Source organism: Phocoena sinus, chromosome 6, assembly GCF_008692025.1.
Source record: "Phocoena sinus isolate mPhoSin1 chromosome 6, mPhoSin1.pri, whole genome shotgun sequence".
Classification (NCBI taxonomy): Eukaryota; Metazoa; Chordata; class Mammalia; order Artiodactyla; family Phocoenidae; genus Phocoena; species Phocoena sinus.
The window spans coordinates 19,090,957-19,116,469 of NC_045768.1; the positions used below are offsets into that span (position 1 = coordinate 19,090,957).

The 25,513-nt window shown below is 43.5% G+C and overlaps 1 protein-coding gene across 17 annotated transcripts in view; it reads left to right on the forward strand.

Annotated features, from left to right (window-relative positions):
* The window catches only part of TNC (tenascin C), a 94,118-nt gene that overhangs the window by 2,670 nt on the left and 65,935 nt on the right, over positions 1 to 25,513 (forward strand). For 16 of the 17 annotated variants that reach the window (XM_032635026.1, XM_032635028.1, XM_032635029.1 and 13 more), the window contains exon 2: positions 24,134 to 24,727. In XM_032635026.1, coding sequence (XP_032490917.1) covers positions 24,271 to 24,727 — 457 coding nt within the window. In that variant the 5' untranslated portion in view covers positions 24,134 to 24,270. Of the gene's footprint in view, positions 1 to 19,246; positions 19,378 to 24,133; positions 24,728 to 25,513 lie in introns of all 17 variants that reach the window. The other variant, XM_032635027.1, reaches the window with a different exon arrangement.

A 25,513-nucleotide genomic window follows, 5' to 3' on the forward strand; every position in this document is an offset into this window, starting at 1 on the left:
AATTGTAATGATAGCAATAGACAAATCATACGGAGAACCCACGCTCTAAATCTCTGTATACCTCATCTTACTAAATAGCCACAGGTCTCTGAGAAAGGGACCGTACCTATCTGACAAAGGCTGAAGAGCAGAGAGAATGAGTAACAGAACTCAGAGGGATGGAGCCGGTTTTCAGACCCAGGTCCCCGTGACCCCCAAATCAGGGCCCATTCCGCCACGCTCCTTCTGAACGCTGCCGCTTTTGAACTGCCTTTAGAAGGGAAGAAAACGTTCTTTCTGACTAAATCCGCCCCTCCAGCCAGACTGTGGCCACCCATAAATGCAGCGGTAGCCTGATCATATAACCAGAATGGAATTTGGAAAGGGAATTCAAGCTGTTGGAATGAAAAACATATCCCCCTTAATCTTACCCTTTCTAATGCTCACAATGGTCTATGAACACCTATTCTCTCCTTCCCCCCTGGATTTTTACAAATAGCCATGTTTTCTTATAGGAAAAAATATCCAGCTGGCTTAATACATAAGTCATGCTGTAGTCACGGCAGTTTGAAATGCAGGGAGCAGGGAACAAACGTTTAGCTGATTCAATACACGACCCCTCTGTGATGATAACACACACACACACACACACACACACACACTCGAAATAGTTAACGTGGAAGGTTAACTACATATCACATATGTGATAGGATGGTTTGCCTATGGTTTCTCATCAAATTCTCACTCTCACACTGCAAGTTATAAATTACTAGCCCCATTTTATGGCCAGAGAAATCAAGGCCCAAGGAGGTGAAATGATGCGTCTGAGGATTTCCATAAGAGGGAAGCAGAGTTGGCTTTGAACACAAACTTGTGGACCAAAACCCTACTCTTCTTTCCCTTATGCTGCACCGTCTCCTGATGTCAAGCTGGGCGGACCTCTGTGGGACCTTGAACGATGTCTTTCGGTGGCTGGCCGAGATGGCAGAGAAGCCCTCAGCAGGCATCGCTGTCTACTGATTTTGCAGAATAGCCCTGCGTGTATCACTTTTCATGGTGCTCAGAAAAGGTCAGCTCATGGTGGCAAAATTCTCTGCCTGGAAACAGAAACGTTCAAATTTCAAGCCCCGAGAGAGAGAAGAATGACACTAGAGGCAACAGTCAGGTCATTATCGCTGAGTTTCATTCCACCCTTGGCCAAGCTTGACAGGTGGGAGCTCTGACTGGGAAAGCAGGGCTGTACCTGTGCCTGCACCCTCTCTGAGAGCCAGGTGAACGGAGCATCTGGTTTTAAAAGAGCTGATTGGGAGATAAATTGAAATCAGTGTGCCCAGCCTCGGAGCAGTGAATCCCAGGATGGCCAGGAAATGGTTGTAAGCTCTGAGCCACAAGTCCCCCTGGGCTATGGTTCAATCACTTCTCACTTTAACATCACAGGGAATCCCCTTGAATTTAATCCCAGGCTAGTACGAACACCTTCAACATGTGGGAGACATTAGATGAAGGCTCCTTTCCAAGAAGGAAACCCCTCCAAACTCCTGCAACTATAGGCAATAATTCCATCCGAGACAAAGAGCGGTGGCCTTACCTACCATAAGGGGTTCTACACACCCTATGACCTTCTCAGCAGAGGAGAAAAGCCTATGCGCCTACCTGATTCTAACCCTAGTGACCAGACTACTTTTTTCAGTTATGCCCTGAAGCCTTGTTCTGTTTCCTCCTCTGTTGTCTCACTTTTCCTGCCTCTCCTTAACTTTAGCAACAACCTAAGCTCAATACTTCATCACTCCCTTTGACCCTCCATCACGAAAGAAAATTCAAATGCCCACATTGAAAGCAGATTGTGAATGGAAGATCCCTTCCATGTGTATTTTTAGTCTATTTGTGAGTGAAAATGAAAAAAAATCATTTCATGCCAAGTTGTCTCAGATTTCTTTTTGAAATATCCTGAAATTCACAGGCCCTTAATTATGCAGCCATGGTAACTCAAATAGCTTTGGTTGGTCCTTGAACTTCCCCTATGTCAACAGCCAGAGATATTTCATAAACTCTGAAAGTAGACAGCTTGTTTCAGAATTAACCACTGACCAACTCTTACCCTGGAGGAGGTGAGTTGGCTGCTACTGAATTCTACGTGAACGTGTCTAAAACGTTTTTCAGGGAGGGGCTGATGGCAATAACTAATATTTACTGAGTACTCTACAGGCATTATGCCATTTAATCAGCAACAATTGCTTCTAGCAAGTGTAACTGTCCCCCGAATTCAAACCTAGGGGACCTAGGGCTGGAAAAGTTTAAGTAGCTTCCCCAAGGCCGCTCAGAGGGTGACTGCCGGAGCCAGAACTCAAACCCACTTCCAAGTCCTGAGCAAGTGCTTATGACCGTCACACTCCACACTGAAATTCTGTTCATCTCTGACAACAGACGGGGCTGGACAGAGCAGAGCCCAGAAAGAGTCAGGGGAGGCGTGTCTTTCAGACCTTAGTGTTATCTCCAGCAGGTGGCCACTGCAGCTCTCTCCAACTTGCTCCTTCAGGGCCCACTTCCTGCAGAAACTGTAATTAAATAAGTAGTGTATGATTTCAAGTGTACTATGTTTCCCCTACTGGGCTGGAAGCTGCAGGAGGGTGAAGCCCTCCTGCCAGCCTGAGACGTGAAGCATGGACGCACACATAAGCAAGTGCTTGCCCTGCAGATGGGCATACACACCCCTCTGACAGTTCCTGCAGAGGCTCTGTGCTTCCCCCCACTGACCTCGGCACACCATAACTGCGCTGACGATGTACTCCCCTGCCCCACCTGACTGTACGCCATTGAGGCCAAGATCATCAGTGAGGCAGGAACCCTGTGTGCTGGAGCTCATTCTCCCCAGAGGTTAGCTACCTGCTGGCAGGTATCAGGTCCTCAGAAAGGTATTGTTGAAGAAACTCTGCTGTCCTAACGGAAATGAACAATAGCGCAACACCGCGTGGCTTCTGAACTGTGTCCTATGGTGAATGAAGCATTTTCACGTGCCAGATTTTTTTTTTTTTTTTTTTTTTTTTTGCGGTACGCAGGCCTCTCACTGTTGTGGCCTCTCCCGTTGCGGAGCACAGGCTCCGGACGCACAGGCTCAGCGGCCATGGCTCACGGGCCCAGCCGCTCCGCTGCATGGGGGATCTTCCCGGACCGGGGCACGAACCCGTGTCCCCTGCATCGGCAGGCGGACTCTCAACCACTGCGCCACCAGGGAAGCCCCCCAGATAGTTTTAATAAAGCAGGATTCTAATGAATTTATAAATGTATAAAATAACTTTTCTGTGCATCACTCTCAGATTTTCCCAGCAACCAAATATTATTTCACAGTTAAGTAAACTGAGGCCACAAAAGGTTGTCACTTGCACAAAGCAGAAAGTGGTGGTATTGGGATTCCTCTCCAGGCACTCCCAAAACTGCCTAACTCCCAGAACTGTACTTCTTCCACTGTGTCATTGGGTATTCAGGTATTATTCCCATTTTCCAGATGAGAATAGAGGTAGCAGGCTACTTGCTAGAGGAAGAGTCACATTTTTAAAGGGTGGTTCAGTAGAGAGGGTGATGCTTAATACAAATACGAGAATTGCCAGTGATAGACATTAGGCAAAGGGATACTTTGGAGAGCTTAAATTTAACTACCCAGGGATGTGTTCCAGGTAAAATATTTGGTAGGTAGAAAAAAAGATGGCAGACTGAACATTGAGTGCAAGTCAGTATATTTTGGTTGAAAGCTCTGTGCCTACGGGTGCCACCCAGGGAAAGCCTGGCTAATAGCAGTGCCCTGGGGAACTCTGCTAGGCACTTCATGCAATATGCACACGCGTAACCTCACTGCAGAAGCGACACACCACAGCCAGCGCAACAGAACCTAGAGCAGCACTGAACTCCCTGTCAGCCAGAGACCCTCAGGGACACTGCGCCCAGGGTAGGCACCCAGATACAAAACAACAACAACAATAATAAAGCCCATGAGTACAACCAGACGAGGAAGCCATGACTTTCCACCTAGGGAACAGACAGTCCAGTAGAGGCAAATACCTAAGCAGCTCCCCCTGCTGGGGAGGTGGCTCATGGTGGGCAGAGACACCTTTAGTGCTGCCCCCAAGCAAGGGGCCTGCTCTCCGAGGCACTTATGCCCTGGGTTCTGGGATGGTCACACAGAGGTAGCTCTATGCGGAGATGTCACAGAAGAATGCTCCAATTTATAGGTAGGGTGTTTAAAAAAAATTCCCTTCAACCCATAGAATGTTGAAACTGAAAGGGCTCATTGGTAACCTCCAAGCCCGGGGCTTGGAGACTAGACTTAAAAGGCTCTTCCGAGATATTAGGGGGCTGCCGTGGAGAGATGGGGAGGCCAAGCACTCAACCTCATTTCAACTAAAGCCCCTCCTCTTTTATCTGTTTTATGCACTGAGCCTCCTCGTGAAATATCATTTGATGAAAGAGTTCTGCGGCCAAAAAAAAAAAAAAAAAGTTTTGGAAACCTCTGGCCTAGTTTATCTTCCCTCATTTTAAAGACGGTGAAACGGAGACACAGAGAAGGGAAAAAAAAAGTCCTTCTAAGATCTCATGCCATTTGGCAACAGGGTCAGCACTGAGTCCTAGGTCTTCTCTTGTGCTCTTAGAAGATGGGGGCAGTGTAAAAAATATCAGAGTTAATACATTCTTTAGAAAGGAAAAATTAGCAGATTTTTATTCTCTGAACAGCTTTAGCACACATGAACTGAGCCAAGGAGTCCTCTGTATTAGCGATCTATCGTTGCACAACAAATTCCCACAAAACTTGGATCATTTAGAACAACACACATTAATTACCCTACAGTTTCTGTAGGTCAGGATTCCGAGCACAGCTTAGATGGATGTCCTGCTTCATGTTCTCTCATGAGGCTACAGTCACAGAGTTGGCCAGGATTGGGGTCTCATCTGAAGGCTCAACAGGGGAATGATCAGCTTCCAAGCTCACTTGTGTGGTTGTTGGCTGGATTCAATTCCTTGCTGGCTGTTGGCCTGAGGCCACCCTCAGTTTATTGCCACATAGGCCTCTCCAACATAGCCATTTGCTTCATCAAAGCCAGAGAGAGAGAGAGAGAGAGAGAGAGAGAGAGCTTGCAAACAAGACAGATATCACAATCTTGAGTAGCCTGATGGTGGACGTGACATCCCATTACCTTAGCCATATTCTATTGGGAAGAAGCAAGCCTCTGAGCCATCCCACACTCAAGGAGAAGGAATTACACAAAGATGTGACCATCAGGAGGTAGGATCGGTGGCGCCAATCTTAGAATTTGCCTGCCATTGCCTCCAGCACTCCACTGTCATGGATTCTGACAACTTCTTATCAATCAGTTCATCCAACCCAACTGCACTCGTATTGATTAGCAGTTGGTACTTATGGAAACCACTAGGGTGGACTGTGTCTTATTTAAGCTTCCTATCCATTTATGAGGTGGAGCCAGGTATCTTGCATTAGATGTCATAGTTCACTGGGGAGCCATGATTCCTCTTGAATATAACCCCAGAGTAGGATCTTCCAAGGCAGTGACTTCAAATGTATTTTATTCAAGGACAAGACAATTCAAAGGGGCCAAAACTGAAACTCACCCATTGTTCCTCCCTCCACAACCTATTCCTCTCTTAGCAGATATTATAATGAAGACGACGCTCTAGGATTAATTCCCTCTCCTTTTCCAACTTTTGGTTACTACCTCATCATACACCAAACCTGCTGACTCTACTGCCTTGACAAGTAAAACAGTTCACTGCCTCTCACCCTCCCTATCATCAGGCTAGTTCAGGCTGCGGCGTCTCACAGATGGACCACTGCAACAGTTTCCCCACTACTCCCCATCCACCAGCCTTCCCTTCCAATCTGTCCCTCAATGTTGGGTTGTAGAAATCAACATTCCTAGGCATAAAGTTTTCCAAATGGTTCTCTTTTGGCCATAGGAAGAATTCAAATCCCCAGCCTGGCCCTCAGTTTTCTCCATGATCTGGCCCTGGTCTCCAAACAGACCTTGTAACTTCAGCTCTCATTCATGCTTTCCACACCAACCATTTCATGCTTTTTATGCCCTTCCAAATGCCATTCCTTCCTTCCTAGAATGTCTTTCCCTGTGGTTTCACCTACTCATATCCCTCTTCAGTTCAGGATCTACCTCCTACAGCAGAGTAGATGGCCCTTCATGTCACCCCTTCCCACCCCGTGTGTCTCTCTCTCATCACTTCATCATTCTAGAACTGCCTGTCTGCTCACAGGTCAACTCCTCCTGCCAATAAAGTTTTAAAAAGGAGAATTTGTATCTAGTTTACCTAAAACCAAGTACAACTGGAATAAAACCCATTGTCTTCAACCACGGGCAGGAGTCCTTGCTGTGTCCCAGATTTGGACTTAGCCTTCCTCATCAGAGTTTGTTCAGAAAGCCCGGAACTTGACATTGTTTTCACGCTTAGCCCTCTAGGCTCTCAGCTGTTCAGAGTGCTGTCATAACGCGTGACGGGGAAAGGCAGCCCAGCCCTGAGACAGGAAACCATCTCAGGATGCAGACTTCAAGGAATGCCCTTACTTTCAGAGGTGGCCCCTAGGATCAAAGTTTGAACTGCCTGGAATTTTGAAAAACCAGTACCAAGGACAGAGGAGGCCCATCTGGGGAATTTGAGGCTGAGTCACATGAGGCAGCGGAAAATCTGGCAGTTATAACACAGATCTGTCTACAACTAGTGGGAGGAAGGAGAGGGTAAAGGAGGGATGAAGATAAGGGGTTCTCTACCTTGGGGCACGGAGAAATTCACAGCCCGGGAAAAGGATTGCGTAATGGTTAAGAGTATGGCTCTGCCATCAGAAAGCTCTGGGTTTGAGAGCTTGCTATTTGCTCTAAGCCTCATTTTCTTCATCTGTATTAAAGGCAAAATAGTAACACCTACTCCATAAGGCTGTCGGGGTGATTAAATAACATAGTGCGAGCGCATTGCTTCGCACAGAAATGCACTCCATATCAATATTCTACTGTTATTGCTGCTGTTATCGGTTGTTGAAGTAGTTCTTGGCAATAAGACTCCACTAGAGAAGCAGTTCCCAAAAGTGTGTCCTGTGGAACAGCCTTCCCATGAGATGCACCTAAAAAAGTGTTCGGTGGCTAAAAGAGTGGAGAACACTTGATACTGTCCTGTCCTTGGAGATTCATAGCTCATATGTTCGCTCAATATGTAATTCTAAGGGCTAGAGATACAATGGAAAACACGGCATGCAAGGCCCTTTTATTCATGGAGCTTAACGGTGAAAGAGGTAGACAACAAAAAAGGAATCAAACTTAGAATACAATCTCCGGTAGATGCTTGCTAAGTAGAAATCTAAAACGAGGTAAGGGATCGGTCAATGGCTGGTGGTGAGGCAGGTGCTCTTTTAATTAGGATGAGACATGGAGATGACCTTTGAGCAGAGATTTGAATGAAATGAGGAAATGAGCTCGGTAGAGAGTGGTGGGGAGTTAGAATTTTATTCAGAGTGTGATTAGAAGCCAATGGGAGATTTGAGGTAGAAGAATGCATGATCTGATCTGAGAAATCCTACAGCAGTTAGTGTTCAGCTTTGTTTCATCCGGTACCCTCAAACTTATTTGAACACAAACACCCTTGTCCATAGAACATCTCCCTAAGAACGTCTTGGAACATAGTCTGGTAAATTCTGCACTGGAGCACAAGGCTTCATAGATTTTAAAAGGACTGTAAATTTGCTCTCTAGATCTATGGTAAAAAGCCAAGCAAACCATTTGAGCTGAAACGGGCATGCCCAGAGTGGGAAAACCTAGCTCCAGAGGTAGAGACAAGGAGAGCGTCACCCTAATTAGCAGCTCTTTTTGGCTAAGATGATCAGTGAGCACAGCCAGTCTTCAGCAGACTCTGGAACTCCATCTCGGGCCAAATAAAACTTGCCAACATCTGCCTAGAATCTAATAAGCATTTGAAAACAATACACCTTGGCTTAAGCATGCCCCAAGGGGGGAGTGTATGAAACTTGAGGTCCAGCCAGAGGCTCTGGGAGAAAGACAGAGGTCAAATATTTCTGCACTTACACATGGACAGCCATCAGATTGCTGCTGAAGCTCTGGGAAATGGAAGCTGAAGGAGTCTGCTCTCCTTATCAAGAAGTGCTTATTTTAGTTTTCACCTTATATGAACTGCGGGAAGTTGCTTGATGACTCACCCCAGTGTAGTAGTTTAGAGCACGCATTTTAGAGTCACAAATCAGGGTCCAAAAGCTGCCTTTGCCTCTTATGTCAGTCGCAGAACCTCCCTGAGTCTAGATTTAACTTCCAGATAGGCATAATGATACCTGTTGTCATGACAAATGACAAGATAAATGAAAACATGTATAAAAAAGCATCTGGCATAAGGCTTGGCACTAAATAGGTATGCAGTAGGCTTTCAGCAAAATGTTAGTTTCTTTCCTGTCCATTTCAATCTGTATTTGCTTTTATAATAAGGTCATCATTTATTAACTAACTGCTATATTCCAGCAAGTGTCAGCAAACCATGGGGTGGCAGCCTATTTTTGTAAATAAAGTTTTATTGGAACACATCCATGCTCATTCATTTATGTCATGTTTAGGGCTACTTTATCTACTATTGTAGAATTGAATGGTTGTGACAGACCATCTGGCTGCAAAGCCAAACGTATTTACTGTCTGGTCACTTAAGAAAAAGTTTACTGACTCCCACAAGTCAGTGTGTTAAATTTATGTATGTAATTTCCAATCATCACAACCTAGCAAGTTATACTTATATGTATGAAGAGATTGAAGCAGAAATAAAGGTTCATCTAGTAAGTCTTCCTCCAAAAACATGAAGCCAAACTCTATACCTAAAAGAAGCTTAGAAAAATGATAGAAAAGTTATTCATTTGTATGATTCAGCCTCGATTTGCTCCTGACTACCTCTGACTTTTATCACTCTTGGGCTAAATTTCTTGACTTTCCTGTCATATGCTGAACTATATGATCCTGTCTAGAAGGGATTCCCTCCCCAACCCCTGCTTCCTTATTTATTTGTTTGTTTGCTCATGTAAGTCCATTCTTTCAAAACTGAAAGTTGTAATTTCTAGACCCTCTAAAATGCTCTCATGTCTTAACTAATTTCTTGGAAGCCATACATTTATATTTAGCATGAGGCCCAATTTTCCATAAAGGAGAGATTTTTAAGCTCCTCTGTCTGCTACTTCTCACTTTATCTCCCTCTCACTTACTCACTTTCTTTCTCTCCAGGCCAGACTCATGGAGAATAGGCTGTTTCCAGGGGCTTTATAGATTTGCCTGACACATAGATATTGTAGCGCATGTGGCTCCGTGCCTTCCCTTCAAGTTCAAAACTGTAACTAAAATGGTTACGTGAACCCCAACGTCACCTTCCCAAGCGGTCCCATTTTAGGAATCCAATAACTCTCTTTATGTCGGTGATGGTGGATGTCCTGCCGACGTTTATTGCATAAATATTAATTTTTTAAACTGAACAATGAATCTTGTTTCAAAAGATAACTTGGTATAGCAGGAAAAGCATAGGGTTTGGAATTAGACTCGGTTCTTAATTCTGAGTCAAATGATCACTGACTAGGCAACTAATTTAACCTTCCCAAGCCTTCAGTTCTCTTAACAGTAAAATAAAAACAGTGCTTCCTAACCCATAAGGTTGGTGTCAGAGTTAAATGGCATCCCTCAAGTTCCAGGTGCAGGGTACATGTTCAACCATTTGCCTCACTCTTACTTCAAATTGCTAGAGAGGCTCCATCCTGGAGGTTCACACTTATCACAGACCAGTCATAGCTGGGTATACCATTACTCTCATCTAACATATAAGGAAATGAAAGAGGAAAGGGTCTAGGATTTCTTCCAAATCTGTACTTTCCCCATTGTGTGCCATCAAACCTAATCCTGTGACATACTTCAAACACAGAATAATCAAGTAAGTTTGGGAAACACTATAAACTCTCCCTTTCTTGGAGATTTCGGATAAACACAAACATATTAAAGACCCTAGAAAATCCTGAAGTAACGAAAGCTGGGTAATTTGTTTGGTATAAATAACAGTTGGTTCAAAATATCATTTTCCAAATATGTTGAATTAGTAATCTCTTCCCCTTGCATTAATACAACATGTTGTAACTTACACCCTAGGAAAGGCTGCTTAAAGTTACCCAGCTAGGGCTTCCCTGGTGGCGCAGTGGTTGAGAGTCCGCCTGCCGATGCAGGGGACGCGGGTTCGTGCCCCGGTCCGGGAAGATCCCACACGCCGCGGAGCGGCTGGGCCCGTGAGCCATGGCCGCTGAGCCTGCGCATCCGGAGCCTGTGCTCCGCAAAGGGAGAGGCCACGACGGTGAGAGGCCCGCGTACCGCAAAAAAAAAAAAAAAAGTTGCCCAGCTAAATTAAGCCCAAGGCAAGGGTTGAAAATAATCTCTAGTTTTCAAGTTCGTGCGCAGCTTCTCCTGTTCTCTCTGTAAGTCATAAAGGTCTTTCATTGCCGATAGTCATTCCGGACCCTGATGACTGAGTCCTTCTGAAATTCGGCCTTTTAACTCAGTCATGCAAACGACTCCTTGACATCATTAAAGGATGGCAGCTAAGCCGATGGTTAGGAATGGGGCGTCCGATTCCCGAGTCAGTCCACCCGAATTAAATTCCTGCCCCTCCTTTTCAGCTCTGTGACCTTGAGCTGTGCGAGCCTCCGTTTTCTCATTTGTAAACTGAGGGGAAAAAGGTAGTTACCTCAGAGGTCTTGAAGAAGATTCAATAAGATAATCCACGTAAGATACGTAAAGCAGTTCCTCGCGCAGATGGGTTCAATCAATGTTAGTTATTATTGTAGCATTTAAATCGCCCCTTTTTGAGAAAGAAAAAGTAGACATTGAAAGTATGTTTGCCTTGCCTGGGGTCACACACATTAATTACTGGAGTAGTCTTAGCTTTCTCTGAGAGTCTAGTTTCCTGCTTCCAGTCTTAGAGGCATATTTTCATTTCAGGAGTCAACTTTCATCAAAATGTGTCAAACTTTATTGAAGTTGATTCATACAGGCTTTTATAACCGTCAGTGACTCCATCTGGCTCCCTCGGACCCAGGCATCAGTCAAGCCGCATTCCATCCATTTAAATATCAGCACATTGGGTTGGAAAAGATTGCCAAAGCTATCTAGTCTTGCTGTAACCAAACATCTGGCACACATACCAACACTTCTGTACCCACAGCAGACATTGCTAATCCATCACAACACCTTTTGCCTTGAGTCCAAACATGGCCACAGAATCTTTCTCAAAGCAGCTCCAGGGCTTCCCCGGTGGCGCAGTGGCTGACAGTCCGCCTGCCGATGCAGGGAACGCGGGTTCGTGCCCCGGTCCGGGAGGATCCCACATGCCGCGGAGCGGCTGGGCCCGTGAGCCATGGCCGCTGAGCCTGCGCGTCCAGAGCCTGTGCTCCGCAACGGAAAAGGCCACAACAGTGAGAGGCTCGCGTACCGCCAAAAAAAAAAAAAAAAAAAAGCAGCTCCAGGCAGCCATTAGCAGGTAATTGAAGTTGACACATAAACTGAAACTTGTCATCCCAAACCAACCCAATCTCTTAACCAATACTTGAGTGACCTCTACAATATTATTGTCTATTTTTTAAAAATATGTTCAATGTTGTAGAGCTTCCTGATAGGGGAGAGGAGGAGAAGGAAAAGGAGAGAGGAGGAGAATATATACTAACATCTGGGTAGCACTTATTATTAATATGCCAGGCATTGATAACTCCTTATCACATTCACCGTCTCCAACAAATCTGGAAGGATCTCTATTTTACAGTTTAAAGAAGCCATAGTTCAGAAAAGTTGCAAGACTTTGTCCAAGGCTCCCAGCAGGTAAACAGGATTTGATTTCAGGTCTTCCTGACTCTAAGGACTATTTCTTCTCTCTCCCATCACAGTGCCCCTTCTCTGGTCTTGGGTGGCTGATAACAGCTTCACAAAGGCCACCATGTCATACCGCCTTTTTCAGAAAATCTCTTTTTTTAGGGTTATGAGTCCATCTATAACCTGTCCTTCTTAGATAAATCTCTTTAATTTTTTAATATTGGTTCAAAAGTTCAAGAATCCATGTTCCAATACTTGTGAAAGAGTCAACTAGATTTCTTAAAATTCTGGATGAAGGCCGAAACAGAGGAGGTCATTGTTTCACTGGGAAATGAATTCAAATCTATTTTTGAAACAATTTTCCAGAATTTTACAGGAACCTATATTGTTGCCACTTGGTCAGGCCCACTTTTTTATTTTCTTTTCTGTCTAGGCAAAGAAATAGAAGAGAGAAAGCAAGTGCTCTGCAGAATTTTTATTTCAAAAATTGAAACCAGACCACACCAGGGCAGTTTGTGGTCTGAATGTATCAGTGGATCTAGTCATGTTTCATCTGAGCTTTTCTTAGGTATACCAAACCACAGATATGAACCTCATTATTGTGCTGGGTGGAAATATTTTATAGATTAAGATTTGTGGGCTTAATTTGGTTGGTAATGAAACGTATGTTTGAGGGATGGGAGGGAGGAAACCATGAAGCACCACCGATGCTTAAGCCAAACACTAAAGGAAGAAACACTCGGTACTGCGCGGGGAGCGGGGGTGTTCTTAATATCAGCCACGTGACCTGGGTCTAAAATGAAATCCCAAATTAAGTTCAGCAGAAATAGTGCTGAATCAGCAATGGACCGCGTGTCACTAGAACGAAAGGGACTCTAGAATTGAAGCCATAAACAGCTGCTTATGTTACAGGAGAATCCGAGGCCCCAAGAGTGGATGTGACTTGCCACAGTGGTTGGCAGAACTGTGGCTCATGACTCACCTTATAGCTCTTCAGTCTATGGCATGTTCTACTACATGGCCCCACGAGAGCCCCAAATCTCCAGGAGCTTAAAAATAAGTAATGAACATTCAGGATACAAAAGGAGAAAGAGAGTGACCTAAATTTAACAAACAAAAAACACTACAGTGAAATTGGAAGGATTCCTGACTAACAACCCAGGATGCTTCCCTTGCACTGAAACCAGAGTTTTACACTGACTAACTCACAGGCCTGGTGAAGTCCACCTCCTGCCAAAGGTCCAGCTGGGTATACTGCAGTCAGACACAAAGCTTGTCTCAAAGCAGACAGTACTGGGCTCTCAAGAACTCTTGGGGTGTTGACTAGAATCTCTTAGGAAGGAGTAAGTTCTGTCTCGGCCATTTTTGTAACCCCTGTGCTTATGGCGTCTGGGACATAGTACAAACTCACTGAAGAGTTGAATGAGCAAAAATGAACTCATTCCAGGAGTGCGGCAATGATGAATTCCTTGATACATCTTGCCTTAGAAGAGCTCACAGGAGAGCTAATTACATTAAGGCCATCATGAAAATAAGAGTATTTGCTCATTCATTAATTCCATGAATAATGAGCACCAGCTATATGTAAATTCAAATCAAAAAATATATTTAGCTTTATTTTATTCAAATATAAATATATTGTGCACTTACTATGATCAGGTTAGTGTGCTTGGTGTTGGGTATTAGGAGATGAATGACTCAGATATGGTTCCTGCCCTCGTGGAGCTTACAGTCTACGTACAGTCTAACTATGTGAAGATGAACTGCTTACAGTTTAATGTAAATACAAGATAGAATTTGCTTATTGCTCTAAAAGAGGAAAATATACATACAGGACAAAACCGCCTCAAATCATTTTTAGAATGACATGTGATGAAAATAATGTTAGATCAATACTCAGAGAATTCAGAAGAGGGACAAATTTACCCGAGAAAACTTCCAATATATTATTTTTTTTGAACTGTATGTTGAAGGACAGAGAGATTTGCCTGCTCAGATGGCAAAGGGGCTTTCTGAGGAGACTTCAAGGCATCTGGAACCCTTCCTCAATGATAACTGAGCTTTGACAGCTTCTCCAAGGTGTCTGTGAGCATGCTTCATCTCTAGAGCACTCACAGGATATCTGGCTTCTTAAGGTCCTAATTCCGGGGTACTGACAGTATTCCCTCTTGAGCCAAGTGTTTGGAAGTTATATAGACAGAGCTTGGGTCTGGTCTTGAATCATAACTCCTTTCCTTGGCCCTCCAGCACAAAAGGCTTTATAAGGTGGTAGCTCAGAACACTTACTTTGGACTCTGATAGACCTGCGTTCAAATCCTAACTCCACTACTTAATGGATATCTGAACTTGCACAAGCCACTTAATTATCCCATGCCTCGGTTTCCTCATCTTCAAAATAAGAATAAAGGTACCATCTCATATCACTTTGTAAGAATTTAAAATTGAAGATTTATAATGCTTAGCACAAGCTCTGACAATTAAGCACTGAATGAATGATAGGTAATGATGTCTTCATTACTTTTATTATCCTTGTTATTATTTCAATCTTTTCCTGATCTTCCAAGGCCTCTTCAATCAATATTTGGGGATCCTAAGCACTTCCTCCTCCAGGAAGCCCTCCGTGAACTTCCAAGCTCAGAGTGACACTTCTCTCAGTTCCTTCATTCAGACTAGCACTGCTACTGAAACTTGCTTGTATGTTCTAGTTTCTGAGATTTCTGGAAACAGAGAATAGGTCCTTACTCTGCCTAGTTTTCCCAACATGCAGTACATAGTAAGTAAACAGCAGGTAGCTCTTGAAAGAACCTTAACATTTGTATGCCTGCTGTTGGCTTACAGTGTGCAGGGACACTTAAGTATACCACAAATATTCAATCCACAATACATGGATTTAAAGTCAATTCTATTTTGTGACATTTCCGGGGGAAACTGTAAGCTTTTTGATAATAGAGAACATACTTATCCCCTTCATTTTTGTATCCCTTATGCTTAACTCAGGGCTTGGCATATGGTAGGTATTTAACAAATACGTACTGAAAAGATGCATAGTCGATGATGGATGGATGGATGGATGGATGGTGGCAATTGAAGAAACCCTATAGCACAAAGAAATCTGGACATCTCTTAACACAGATGCTCTCCAAGATCCCATTGCTGATATTTCTTTCTAGGGACCATTACAATGACCACAGACTAAGAATTACTAGAAACCTTTCATATGCACTTATTGTTGAAGGCCTTGCAGTGGTTTCAGGGAAGAGATAAACCTTAATCAAATTCACTGACAAAAAAGGTAGGATATCTGGGTTTTAATATTTGCTTTACCACTAATTAGCCGGTGACCCTCTCTGGGTGTTTCAGTTCAGATATTCTCTTTCGTGTCATGTACTACTTTTACTCAATTCAATGTGGCTGCCTGAAGCGATATATTCGTAATAACTCTCAGGTTGGGGGCATGGAAGCATGTAGGCGTCAATTAGTAATGTCTGCCATGTACACTGGAAGGATGAGTGTGGGTGCCACAGGCTTGCCACCCCTGGACTCGATCTTCTACAGTTGATTCTAAGCCTGCTCAAGTCTGATGTTGATTCTATAATCCGATGTCTGTCTGTGTCTATCGAAAGTACTGAAAAACTGAGCCAAACATTTCCCGTCAGAAGCAATGTCTTGAAAAACTAAACCACAGGCAGCCTGTTCTGGAGAAAGACCTGGCTGAGCAGCATGGACAACCATCCAGTAGCAGCACTGCCTCTTAGCCAGGGGACTGACCTGCCAGAAAAGAGCTCCACCCTGGGCTCACAGGCTTGCTTTTCTTGCTACTGAATGAGAATATGTAGGCTAGGAGGAAAACCAGGACTATAGACACAGTCTCCTCTTCTCCTAAGGATTTCAGAGCGTCTCTGTCACTTGACAAACTGAAAACACTAAGAATTTTACACTTCTATGGAAAAAGCAACAGTGGGCAGAAGGGGGCTCCCCAAAATTCTCTTAGGAATCCCTCATCCTTCAGAGACTAGCCTTCCATGAACTGCCTTCTTCAAACAAAAGACACAAATCATCACACAATAACAATAAACCAGTTACTAAGACCTCCCTCCTGTTAGGCACTGTCCTAAATATTTCCATGTGTTATCTCACTTGATCTCATTTTTTTCTCACTTACAGTTGAAAGAACTTTATTGTGGGGTTTTTATGAGTGTTGCCATTTTACAGACAAGAAAGCTGAGGCTCAGAGAGGCAATGTTACACATCTAAGGTCAAAGCTTCTAGATGGAGCTCTATGAAGTTGCCCCTATCCAACCATATTTGACCTACGAAAATGGCAATTCCATAGGATTCAAACTAATAGCAAGTGGCAGGACCAGAATCCATAGTATTTGGCTGATTCTAGAGCAGATATTCACAAACATTGCACAGACTCTCCTTGGAGATTTGTCAGTTTTAGCGTCTATCATTCTTCCCTATAAGTATTTGTTTACCTGTCTGTTTCCTTTACTGGACTATGAACTGATTGAGAACAGGAACTACCCATCATTGGTCTCTGAAATACCTCACTACCCCTTGATCTATCCCATAGCCTGGTCTTTTTATATATATATATAAATTTATTTATTTTATTTGCTTTTGGCTGCGTTGGGTCTTCGTTGCTGCGCGCAGGCTTTCTCTAGTTGCGGTGAGCTGGGGCTACTCTTCGTTGCGGTGCACGGGCTTCTCATCGCAGTGGCTTCTCCTGTTGCGGAGCACGGGCTCTAGGTGTGCGGGCTTCAGTAGCTGCAGCACACGGCTCAATAGTTGTGGCTCACGGGCTCTAGAGCACACGCTCAGTAGTTGTGGTGCACGGGCTTAGTTGCTCCGCGGCATGTGGGATCTTCCCGGCCCAGGGCTCGAACCCATGTCCACTGCATTGGCAGGCGGATTCTCAACCACTGCACCACCAGGGAAGCCCCCATAGCCTGGTCTTAACACTCATTCAACTCATCTATTGAATGCAAGAATGAATGCTTTTAAAAATGACTTAATTCCCAGGACTCTGAAATGACTGCTGGCTCTACAAGCGTCTGAACTGGGTGCCAGCTACGCCACCCTACTACCTAAATGGAAAAGTGCTTCTCAGTGCTGGAATTCCAACACCCAACACGCCAACACCCAGGGCTCGGAGGGGCTTTGCTTAGGCAGGCGGTGTTTGCTCAATTCTTTTAAGACACAGGTGGTGCTGGACTCAATCAAGTGTAAGGCTCAGATATCCTCGGAAAAAATCCACACTTCAGGCTGTTTCTTAGCTTCTCTCTCTTCCTGACACATTCCAACAAGGAATTTATGGATGTTGGGAAGGACAAGGGGTGAGGAATTCTACAACCTTTAAGAACGCCCATGTAAGTAACTCCATGCCTAACTGACTGTGCACCATAAAATTCTCTTGCCTGCAGGAAGAAAAATTTAATGTGATCTGTCTCAGGTGTTGCCAAAATGATGTGGAAAGAAATTCATCTGCATTTCTAAACAGTAGGAATCTTCCTTGGCCCCCCAGCCAAGGCTGTTTGACGTAAATGCCTAAGTCAACAAGATAAATATATTCCCTGAGTTACTAAAAGTGAAGTCATAAGTATTCTGAAATATGATTCTAGCCAGTTGGAAATTTTATCTTAATCTAAAAATGAAACTTTATTCTCCAGCTGTGAACCGGGAAACATTCAAAGATTGTTGATTCCTTCATCTAACCAACGGTCTTTGTCCTGTGGTGAAGTGCCTAAAAATAACCCTGAGTTTGTTTATTCCATGCTGCTTCCAAAAGGTTAGCTATCAAACAGCTCTGCTGTAAGAAAAAAAAAAAAAAAAAAAAGGAAGATTTGATAACAAGCCAAGAGGCACCTCAGAGTATACAACTGTAAACCAAAAAGCTCTTGGGACATGGCTGCCATGACACTGACCTGACCGAGGTTTCCCCATTAAATATTAAATGAATGTTACTTCACAGTAATGTACTGAATAAAAATCTATAATGCCCAAATCTGGAGATATCACCCTACACTGGCCACAACTAATATCAAAGGAACTGAAACAAGAACTAATTTTTATCTTTCATCAGTGATGAAGGCCTAACATTTTAAAAATTTTACTTTCATATTGGAGTATAGTTGATTAACAATGTTGTGTTAGTTTCAGGTGTACAGCAAAGTGAGTTAAACATATACAGGTATCTGTTCTTTTTCAAATTCTTTTCCTGTTTAGGTTGTTACATAATATTGAGCAGAGTTCCCTGTGCTGTACAGTAGGTCCTTGTTGGAAGTCCTAACATTTTAACACCTCCCTCCATCAAAAAAAAAAAAAAAAAAAGGCTTCAAGACCATTAAAAAGACTTCAAGACCATTGTTTTATCTTTTCTTTTCTTCCTTTTTTTTATAAAGGGGAGGCAACGTAAGTTTGCCAGGTATTTGCAGACCAAAGGACTAAATACAGAAGCCTATGTTTTCCCTAATCTTCTCCACAGATGACACTGAGCAATTAGGCACTTAGCCTTAGAAAGACACAGCAATGCTTCCTGGGCTCAGTACCAGCCCTTCACATTGACCATTCATGCTCTCCTCACTGGCTGTACCAACTCCACGTGCTCTCTCCTTTCCACTCCCCTACACATCTTATACACCCCAGTAGAACCAGGACGTCAGTATTCCGTACGTGTTACCCCACTTTTGCCTACATCAGGCAGCTGCAGAGGGAAGCTGCTGTTATTACTGTCTCCTTCCTCATTCCCCTCCTCACCCACACATTCCTTGCCTTTCCTCACACTATTGCCTCTTTCTAGACGCCTAATCTAGGTGGGCAGGTGGGTAAGGTGCAAATTCAATCCACCTACTCTGTTGTAACCAACCACGTTTTAGAATCCCACCCACCCTTCAGGCTCATCTCAGGTGCCATCTCTTTCGAGGTGTCTTTCTTCAGCCCCTCAAAAGAATGTAGCCACCCTCCACTTTGAACCTTAAAAGACCCAGGTTAGCCAATCTCTTTTGTTACCTATTACATCATTGTCATAGCCATGACGTAATTCCCTAATTCTCCCATGCCTTCTGGATGCAAACTTTCCTTTCTAATCTACTCTCTATTTGACCAGTGTCGTTATTATTGTTTCTATTATCATTAGCTACCATGTTAAGTACCTACTATGTGCCAGGCACTGTGCTGGTAGCTTAAGATACATCTCATTTTATCCCATCTTCTCATAACTTTATAAAATAAGCACATATATATAGCCATGCAGGAGATGAAGCAAGTGATACTCAGAGGGGGAAGTGAATGGCCACAGGTAGCAGCTACCAAGTGGTAGAGCTGGATTCTAACACAGGTCTATTTCTCTGCAAAGACCAGGCTCTTTCTCCCATACCTAGCCACTTCATCAGACTACTGAAGAAAATGGACTGAGTCCCCTCAAAAAGTCTGCAGCAAAGTAGTACAGAGTCAACAGAAGCAGGAGAGCCATGAGTTAATTTCGACAAACCTACCAGCTCCCAAGAGAAAGGTAAGGCAGGGCAGAACAAGATGTTAGGTGTAGCCAGAGTGGCTCCTGGGCAACCTATCTTTGGTTTTATTTGAGAAGAATCTCATGGAGAACTTGGGGTTCTAAGGTATGCAGAGAGAAAAAGAAAAAAGATTTCATATCCCAAGTGTAGGATGGGGGAAAGGATGATGACCTGGGGCAAGCTCCATATCCCTTCATATCTGGGGAGGACAACAGCCATAAAGACCACTCCTCACTTGTACCTGGATATGTTTGAACATGTAAGGTATGGAAGTTACAGTGTACATAAATATTTGCTTATGTTAACTAAAAAGATGTCATCTTCTCTAGTCTCCTGGCATCTGCAGGTGAGGTACTCACCAATTTTAATTAGATAGGAGACTTAGCAATATCCTACCTTTCTTTTTTAGACTCCCTTTAACCTCTCAGAGCCTCAGTTTCCTCATTTGTACCACGAGCTTAACATAACCAAGCGGACTTCCAAACTTGCACTGCTAAACAGAATTTCCTGCAATGATGGAAATGTTATTTATCCACACTGTCTGAATTATAGCCACTAGCCACATTGCTGTTAAGCACTTGAAATGTGAACAGTACAATTGAGGATGGAATTTTTAATTGTATTTAATTTTAATAACCACTTGTAGCTAGTGGCTACCGTATTGAATTTGAATAATGCAGCTCTGGACCAAAGAATTCAAAGTTTTCTTCCTCTTCTTAAACCTTCTCTCTCATGAAGAAATCTTTAAGGTAGTTTTTTTTTTTCTCCTCCAGATTAATTATGCTTGAAAAGGTAATAGGAATGAAGGCACCTAAAGAGTCACGAACACAATCACAGAGTTAATTTGGCTCCAAAAATTTCTTTTGATAAAAATAGAAAGTAGAGTCTGAGCCACACGTGTATTCTTCTGCACTTAGCATATATGCCAAGGCAGGTTACAGAGCAAGGCAACATGCATGGCCTGGATATAGCCACTTTGTCCTGGATGTGTGACCCCAACAATCTATGTATTGAGCCAGTACAAAGGCTGTGTCTCTTCCTGCTGCCCTCCTTTCACCTTTGCAAACATTGACAAACAGATCCTTTAATCTCTCCATAAAAGATAGAAGATAGATAACTAGGTAGATAGAGTGTAGACAGACAGATAGATAGATAGATAGATAGATAGATAGATAGATACAGGTATAGACGTAGACAGGGATATGGACATAGGTATAGGTAGAGATGTAGATAAAGATCAAGATGTAGATACAGATGTAGATGTAGAGATAGGGAAAGAGATACATATAGAGATATCTCCCAGGACATATTTGCCTGGGAGCTCTGAGACACAGATTCCTTCACTTCACTGCAGAACTCACCCTTGCTTAGAAAAACAGAACTGCATATGCCAAGGTAGGAGTTTCAAGAGTTGGGGGGAAGAAAATCCTGGAAAAAATACTAATTGAAGTCCATATTTTTACAACAAAAGCTCCCCTTTATTGAACTCTTGCTGCTGCCAAAGACTGTACCATTCCCACCACACACATTATCTCACGCACTTTCCAAAGTAGTCCTACGAGGACACTCGTAGCATGTTTTATTGATGAAAATGACTCTGGCCTGTGGTATAGATAGTTTGCCCAAGGGAGAGGAAGTGGTTGAACAATGACTCAAGACAGTTTGTCCACAAACCTGTGCTCTTCAACACTCTTCTATTTACATTCCAGGGCCTTGGAGCTTGCCATATTCTCAAACAAGCCCTTTCTATTGGATAATTCCAATTAGAAACATATTTCTTCTGCGGTGCTGAAATCTGCCTTCTTGTAGCCAACCCTCCTCTCCACCCCTAACATACACACATATTGGTGCTTGTTTTGTCCTTTGAGGCCACGAGGGACAAGCCAGCTCCTGCTTCCCCAGGATTCATAGGAATCATAGGAATCCTGGCTTTCTCAGCTACAGAATAAACATGTACAGGTCCACACTCCTTCCCCCTGCAAGATATTTTCCAGACCTTCCATTAACTGGTCACTTCCTATAAAGATAAGAATCTGCTTGTGCTTTCTAAAGAATCTCTACAGAATAAGTTGCTCATTGTCCGATTTTAGAAGCCCCACTGTCCGGACATGATCCTTCATGTCTAACCTAAATATCACAAACTGTAATCTAAAGTAATTTTCCCTAGGTCCATCCTCAGAGGAGACATTAACCAGCCAGTTGTCTGCATAAGAATATTTTACATTCTTTTTTTTTTTTTTTAAATTTTACATTCTTAAAGATTACTATTTGCTTTGTATGTTTGCTTCTCTGGTGTAAATATTTCCACTTCTAGTAAATTTATCTTCACAAGGTTTACCCCCTCACCCATCAGTGATTCTGCAGCTCCTCTTTGATCTAGATCCAAGTTGCTGTTGGGTTTAGTACTGGCTTCAATGAAGAGGTCAAGCTTAAGCAAAAGGAGGCTATCGGCCTGGACTCATGCTAGGTTTTGTTCTTCAGAGCATAACGAAATAGCAGCTACTTTTTAATATGTGCCTGTTATGGGCTTGACGCTATGTTGGGTGTTTTCTGTGCAGATCTTTAATTCATAATTCCCTCTGGAAGGATTTTGACCCCATTGTGAAAGTGAGATCATGGTTTAGAGAGGATAAATATCAATAGCTTGCCCAAGTCACAGAGTTAGTGAGTGGCATTTGTACTCAGGTGTGTCTAATTCCAAAGTCTAGACATTTTCCACCACTCTGAAGGTATAATGCGTCTCTCCCAAAGTGAAAAAACATCCACCTGCCCTCAGACCACCATGAGCCAATATGGAAAATCCACAGCCCTCAAGAGTCACATTTCTTTCCTCCAAACAACGCAGCATTTGGCTGTGCCAGTGCACATACAGAGTGAAAAATCCTCACTCAACCCATACTCTGGTCATTATCTCCCTAGATTTGTTGCATTAAAGTCTCAACCAACAATTCTAACAGCCTTTTAGATGGAAATTTAAGTCATTTAACAACACACACAAAAGTGTTGGGTAAAAGTCCAAAAGCACTGCAAACTTGGCCCATGGCCCTTTCTCATAAAAAAAAAAAAAAAAAAGAGCTAAGAATTGATGAGAAGAGGGTGAGAAAGAAGGACTTTGTGGAAGGCAAAGAGAGTTAAAACAATTGCAGTAGAATACGCAATCATTAAATATTTGTCCGGTAAACAACTAAGCTAGGCTATGGTAGTTTGAAAGAAGAGAACTTGCCAAGTTCTCCTCTTCATAATAATTTTCATTCAGTGGGCTTGCCTACATCACAGATCCACAGACTCTTATTAGGAAACTAATTTGAATGATAAAGCATACAGATGGCCACCTTCTCACTGTGTCCTCATACGGCCTTTCTGCTGTGCACAAACAGACACAGAGTCAGAGAGAGATCTGAGGTCTCTTCCTCTTCTTATAAGGACACCAATACTATCATCATTAGGGCCCCACCCTCATGACCTTCATTTAACCTTGATTACCTCCCTAAGAGTCCTATCTCCAAATATAGTCACACTGAGGGTTAGGACTTCAAGTATGAATTTGGGGGGGAGGGGAAGATATGATTCAGTGTACGACACTCAGTGAGAATAGAATAAGTACTTGTTGGGACTTCCCTGGTGGCGCAGTGGTTAAGAATCCTCCTGCCAATGCAGGGGACACGGGTTCGAGCCCTGGTCCGGGAAGATCCCACATGCTGCAGAGCAACTAAGCCCGAGCGCCACAACTACTGAGCCTGTGCTCTAGAGCCTGCAAGCCACAACTACTGAGCCTGTGTGCCTAGAGCCCACGCTCTGCAACAGGAGAAGCCACTGCAGTGAGAAGCCCGTGCGCCACAAGGAAGAATAGCCCCTGCTCGCCACAACTGGAGAAAAGCCTGCGCGCAGCAACGAAGACCCAACGCAGCCAAAAATAAGTAATTAATTTAAAAAACAAAAAGAATAAGTACTTGTTGATTGCAGAAGACATCGAGGGCTCATGGACATCTTTCTGAGTCATCTCTTGCCCTGGGTCATAGTTTAGATAACTGGTTCAGGAACATTCTGGCAGGCTCTTCTAAAAACTTGACCTTTTAAGGTTTTAGAAATAAATCGAAAAGAAGAGGAATTGAGGTTCAAAGAGGTAGGATACTATTCCAACAGCCACATAACTAGTTAGATGTTCAGTTACAGTAAAAACTCAGTTTGCTTTCTAAACTTTCATTTTCACCTCTGCCTCTCACAGCAGAGGAAAACCAGCAGATGGAGTTAATCTTAGATTGGAGGGTCAGTAATAAGAGGGAGGAGTTACTGGACATCTATGGGACTACGGCCTTCATATCACTCAGCGTGCTCATCCAGTAAATAGCGAAGGGCTTCACGACTATATGAATGATTTCTACTTATTGTTTTCACTTCCATCATTACTTTAACCTTGACATTACGATCTTCACTGTACAGAAGTGAAATAAGACAAATAAAAGTTATATAACTCACCCAAAGGCCCAGAACTAGAGCTGAGATCCAAACCCGCATCTGATCTGTCTTGTCCTTTCTGCTGTCTCCCTATATTTCCAAATATTGAATAGTGAGTGAAGTCATTCCCTCAAGATTGCAAAATTCTTTTAGAGACCATTTTATATCCACACTGCAGTGCACACTGAAGGAATAAAAGGAGACCTTCAAACACAGGAAATATAAATGCACTTGGAATTGCAGATATTCAATGATCAGTAGATACTAACAAGCTTATTGTTTTCCTTTGTTTACTTGTAGAAGAGAATTCCTTCAAGAAGATCAGGAACAACTGATTTGGATTCTACTCTCAGCTTCCAAATCCCCGATTCTGCCTAAGAGTGAGATACCCTAGGACCATAGAACCTCGGGAACCTTCAGCCAAACCCACCTCCACCATGGGGGTCGTGACTCGGCTGTTGGCAGGCATCTTCCTAGCTCTGCTTGCCCTTCCTGCCGAAGGTGGCGTCCTCAAGAAAGTCATCCGGCACAAGCGACAGAGTGGGGTGAATGTCACCCTGCCAGAGGAGAACCAGCCGGTGGTGTTTAATCACGTCTACAACATCAAGCTGCCTGTGGGGTCCCAGTGCTCGGTGGATCTGGAATCAGCCAGTGGGGAGAAAGACTTGGTCCCACTGTCAGAGCCCAGGGAGAGCTTCCAGGAGCACACGGTAGATGGGGAAAACCAGATCGTCTTCACACACCGCATCAACATCCCCCGCCGGGCCTGTGGTTGTGCCGCTGCTCCTGACATCAAGGAGCTTCTGAGCAGACTGGAGGAGCTAGAGAACCTGGTGTCTTCCCTGCGGGAGCAGTGCACCTTGGGAGCAGGCTGCTGCTTCCAGCCTGCCGAAGGTAGGAGCTGGTGACCGGCCCAGCCCCTCACTGTACACGTGAGCAGGCCAGGATCCATCAGTTGTTTTCCAGAGTGGGCTCCCTGGGGAACTAGGCCCACAAGGTGTTCATTCAAAAGAGATTTTATGGACAAATGACTGTGCAGAACGTAATCATCTCCATTCTGCTCTTGGAGAGTCTTGGTGACAAACGTTTCTCAGAGGAATTTTCAGGCCTCTGAGAATTCCTGCTTTGAAAAACCCTATTTTAGTTTAAGTACTAGTTTCTAAAACTTACTTGACAATGAAATCTACTCATTCTCTACCCTTAAAACCTATGAATTTATTTTGAAATCCCTAACCCAAAGATCATTCTCTGAAAAGTGGTGATGTAGCCCCATCACTTCGTTGTACAAATAGGGAAACTAAGGCCTAGAAGGAAGTTGGGATTCCTCAAGGTCCTGCCGTAAGTGGCCAAGTTAGGACTTAAACTACAGTATTCCACACCCCAGTGTTCTTGCAAAGTTACAATGCTGCCTACGGTGATGCAAAATCTGTGGGAAATAGAAAAAACGTTCCAGTTTAATGGCAGCAACGATGATGATCGCCATATGAATTGAGCCCCTTTATGTACCAGGAATTGTAATTCACCATCTCATTTAATCCTTCCAACAACCCTTTGAGATAAGGTTTAATACCCCCTCTCTACAGATCTAAGAAATGAGACTCAAAAAAGTTAAACAGCTGGCGCAAGATGACTCAAAGAGTGATAAGAGATAGGAGCTTTGAAGGTGCCTGTGTGTCTCCA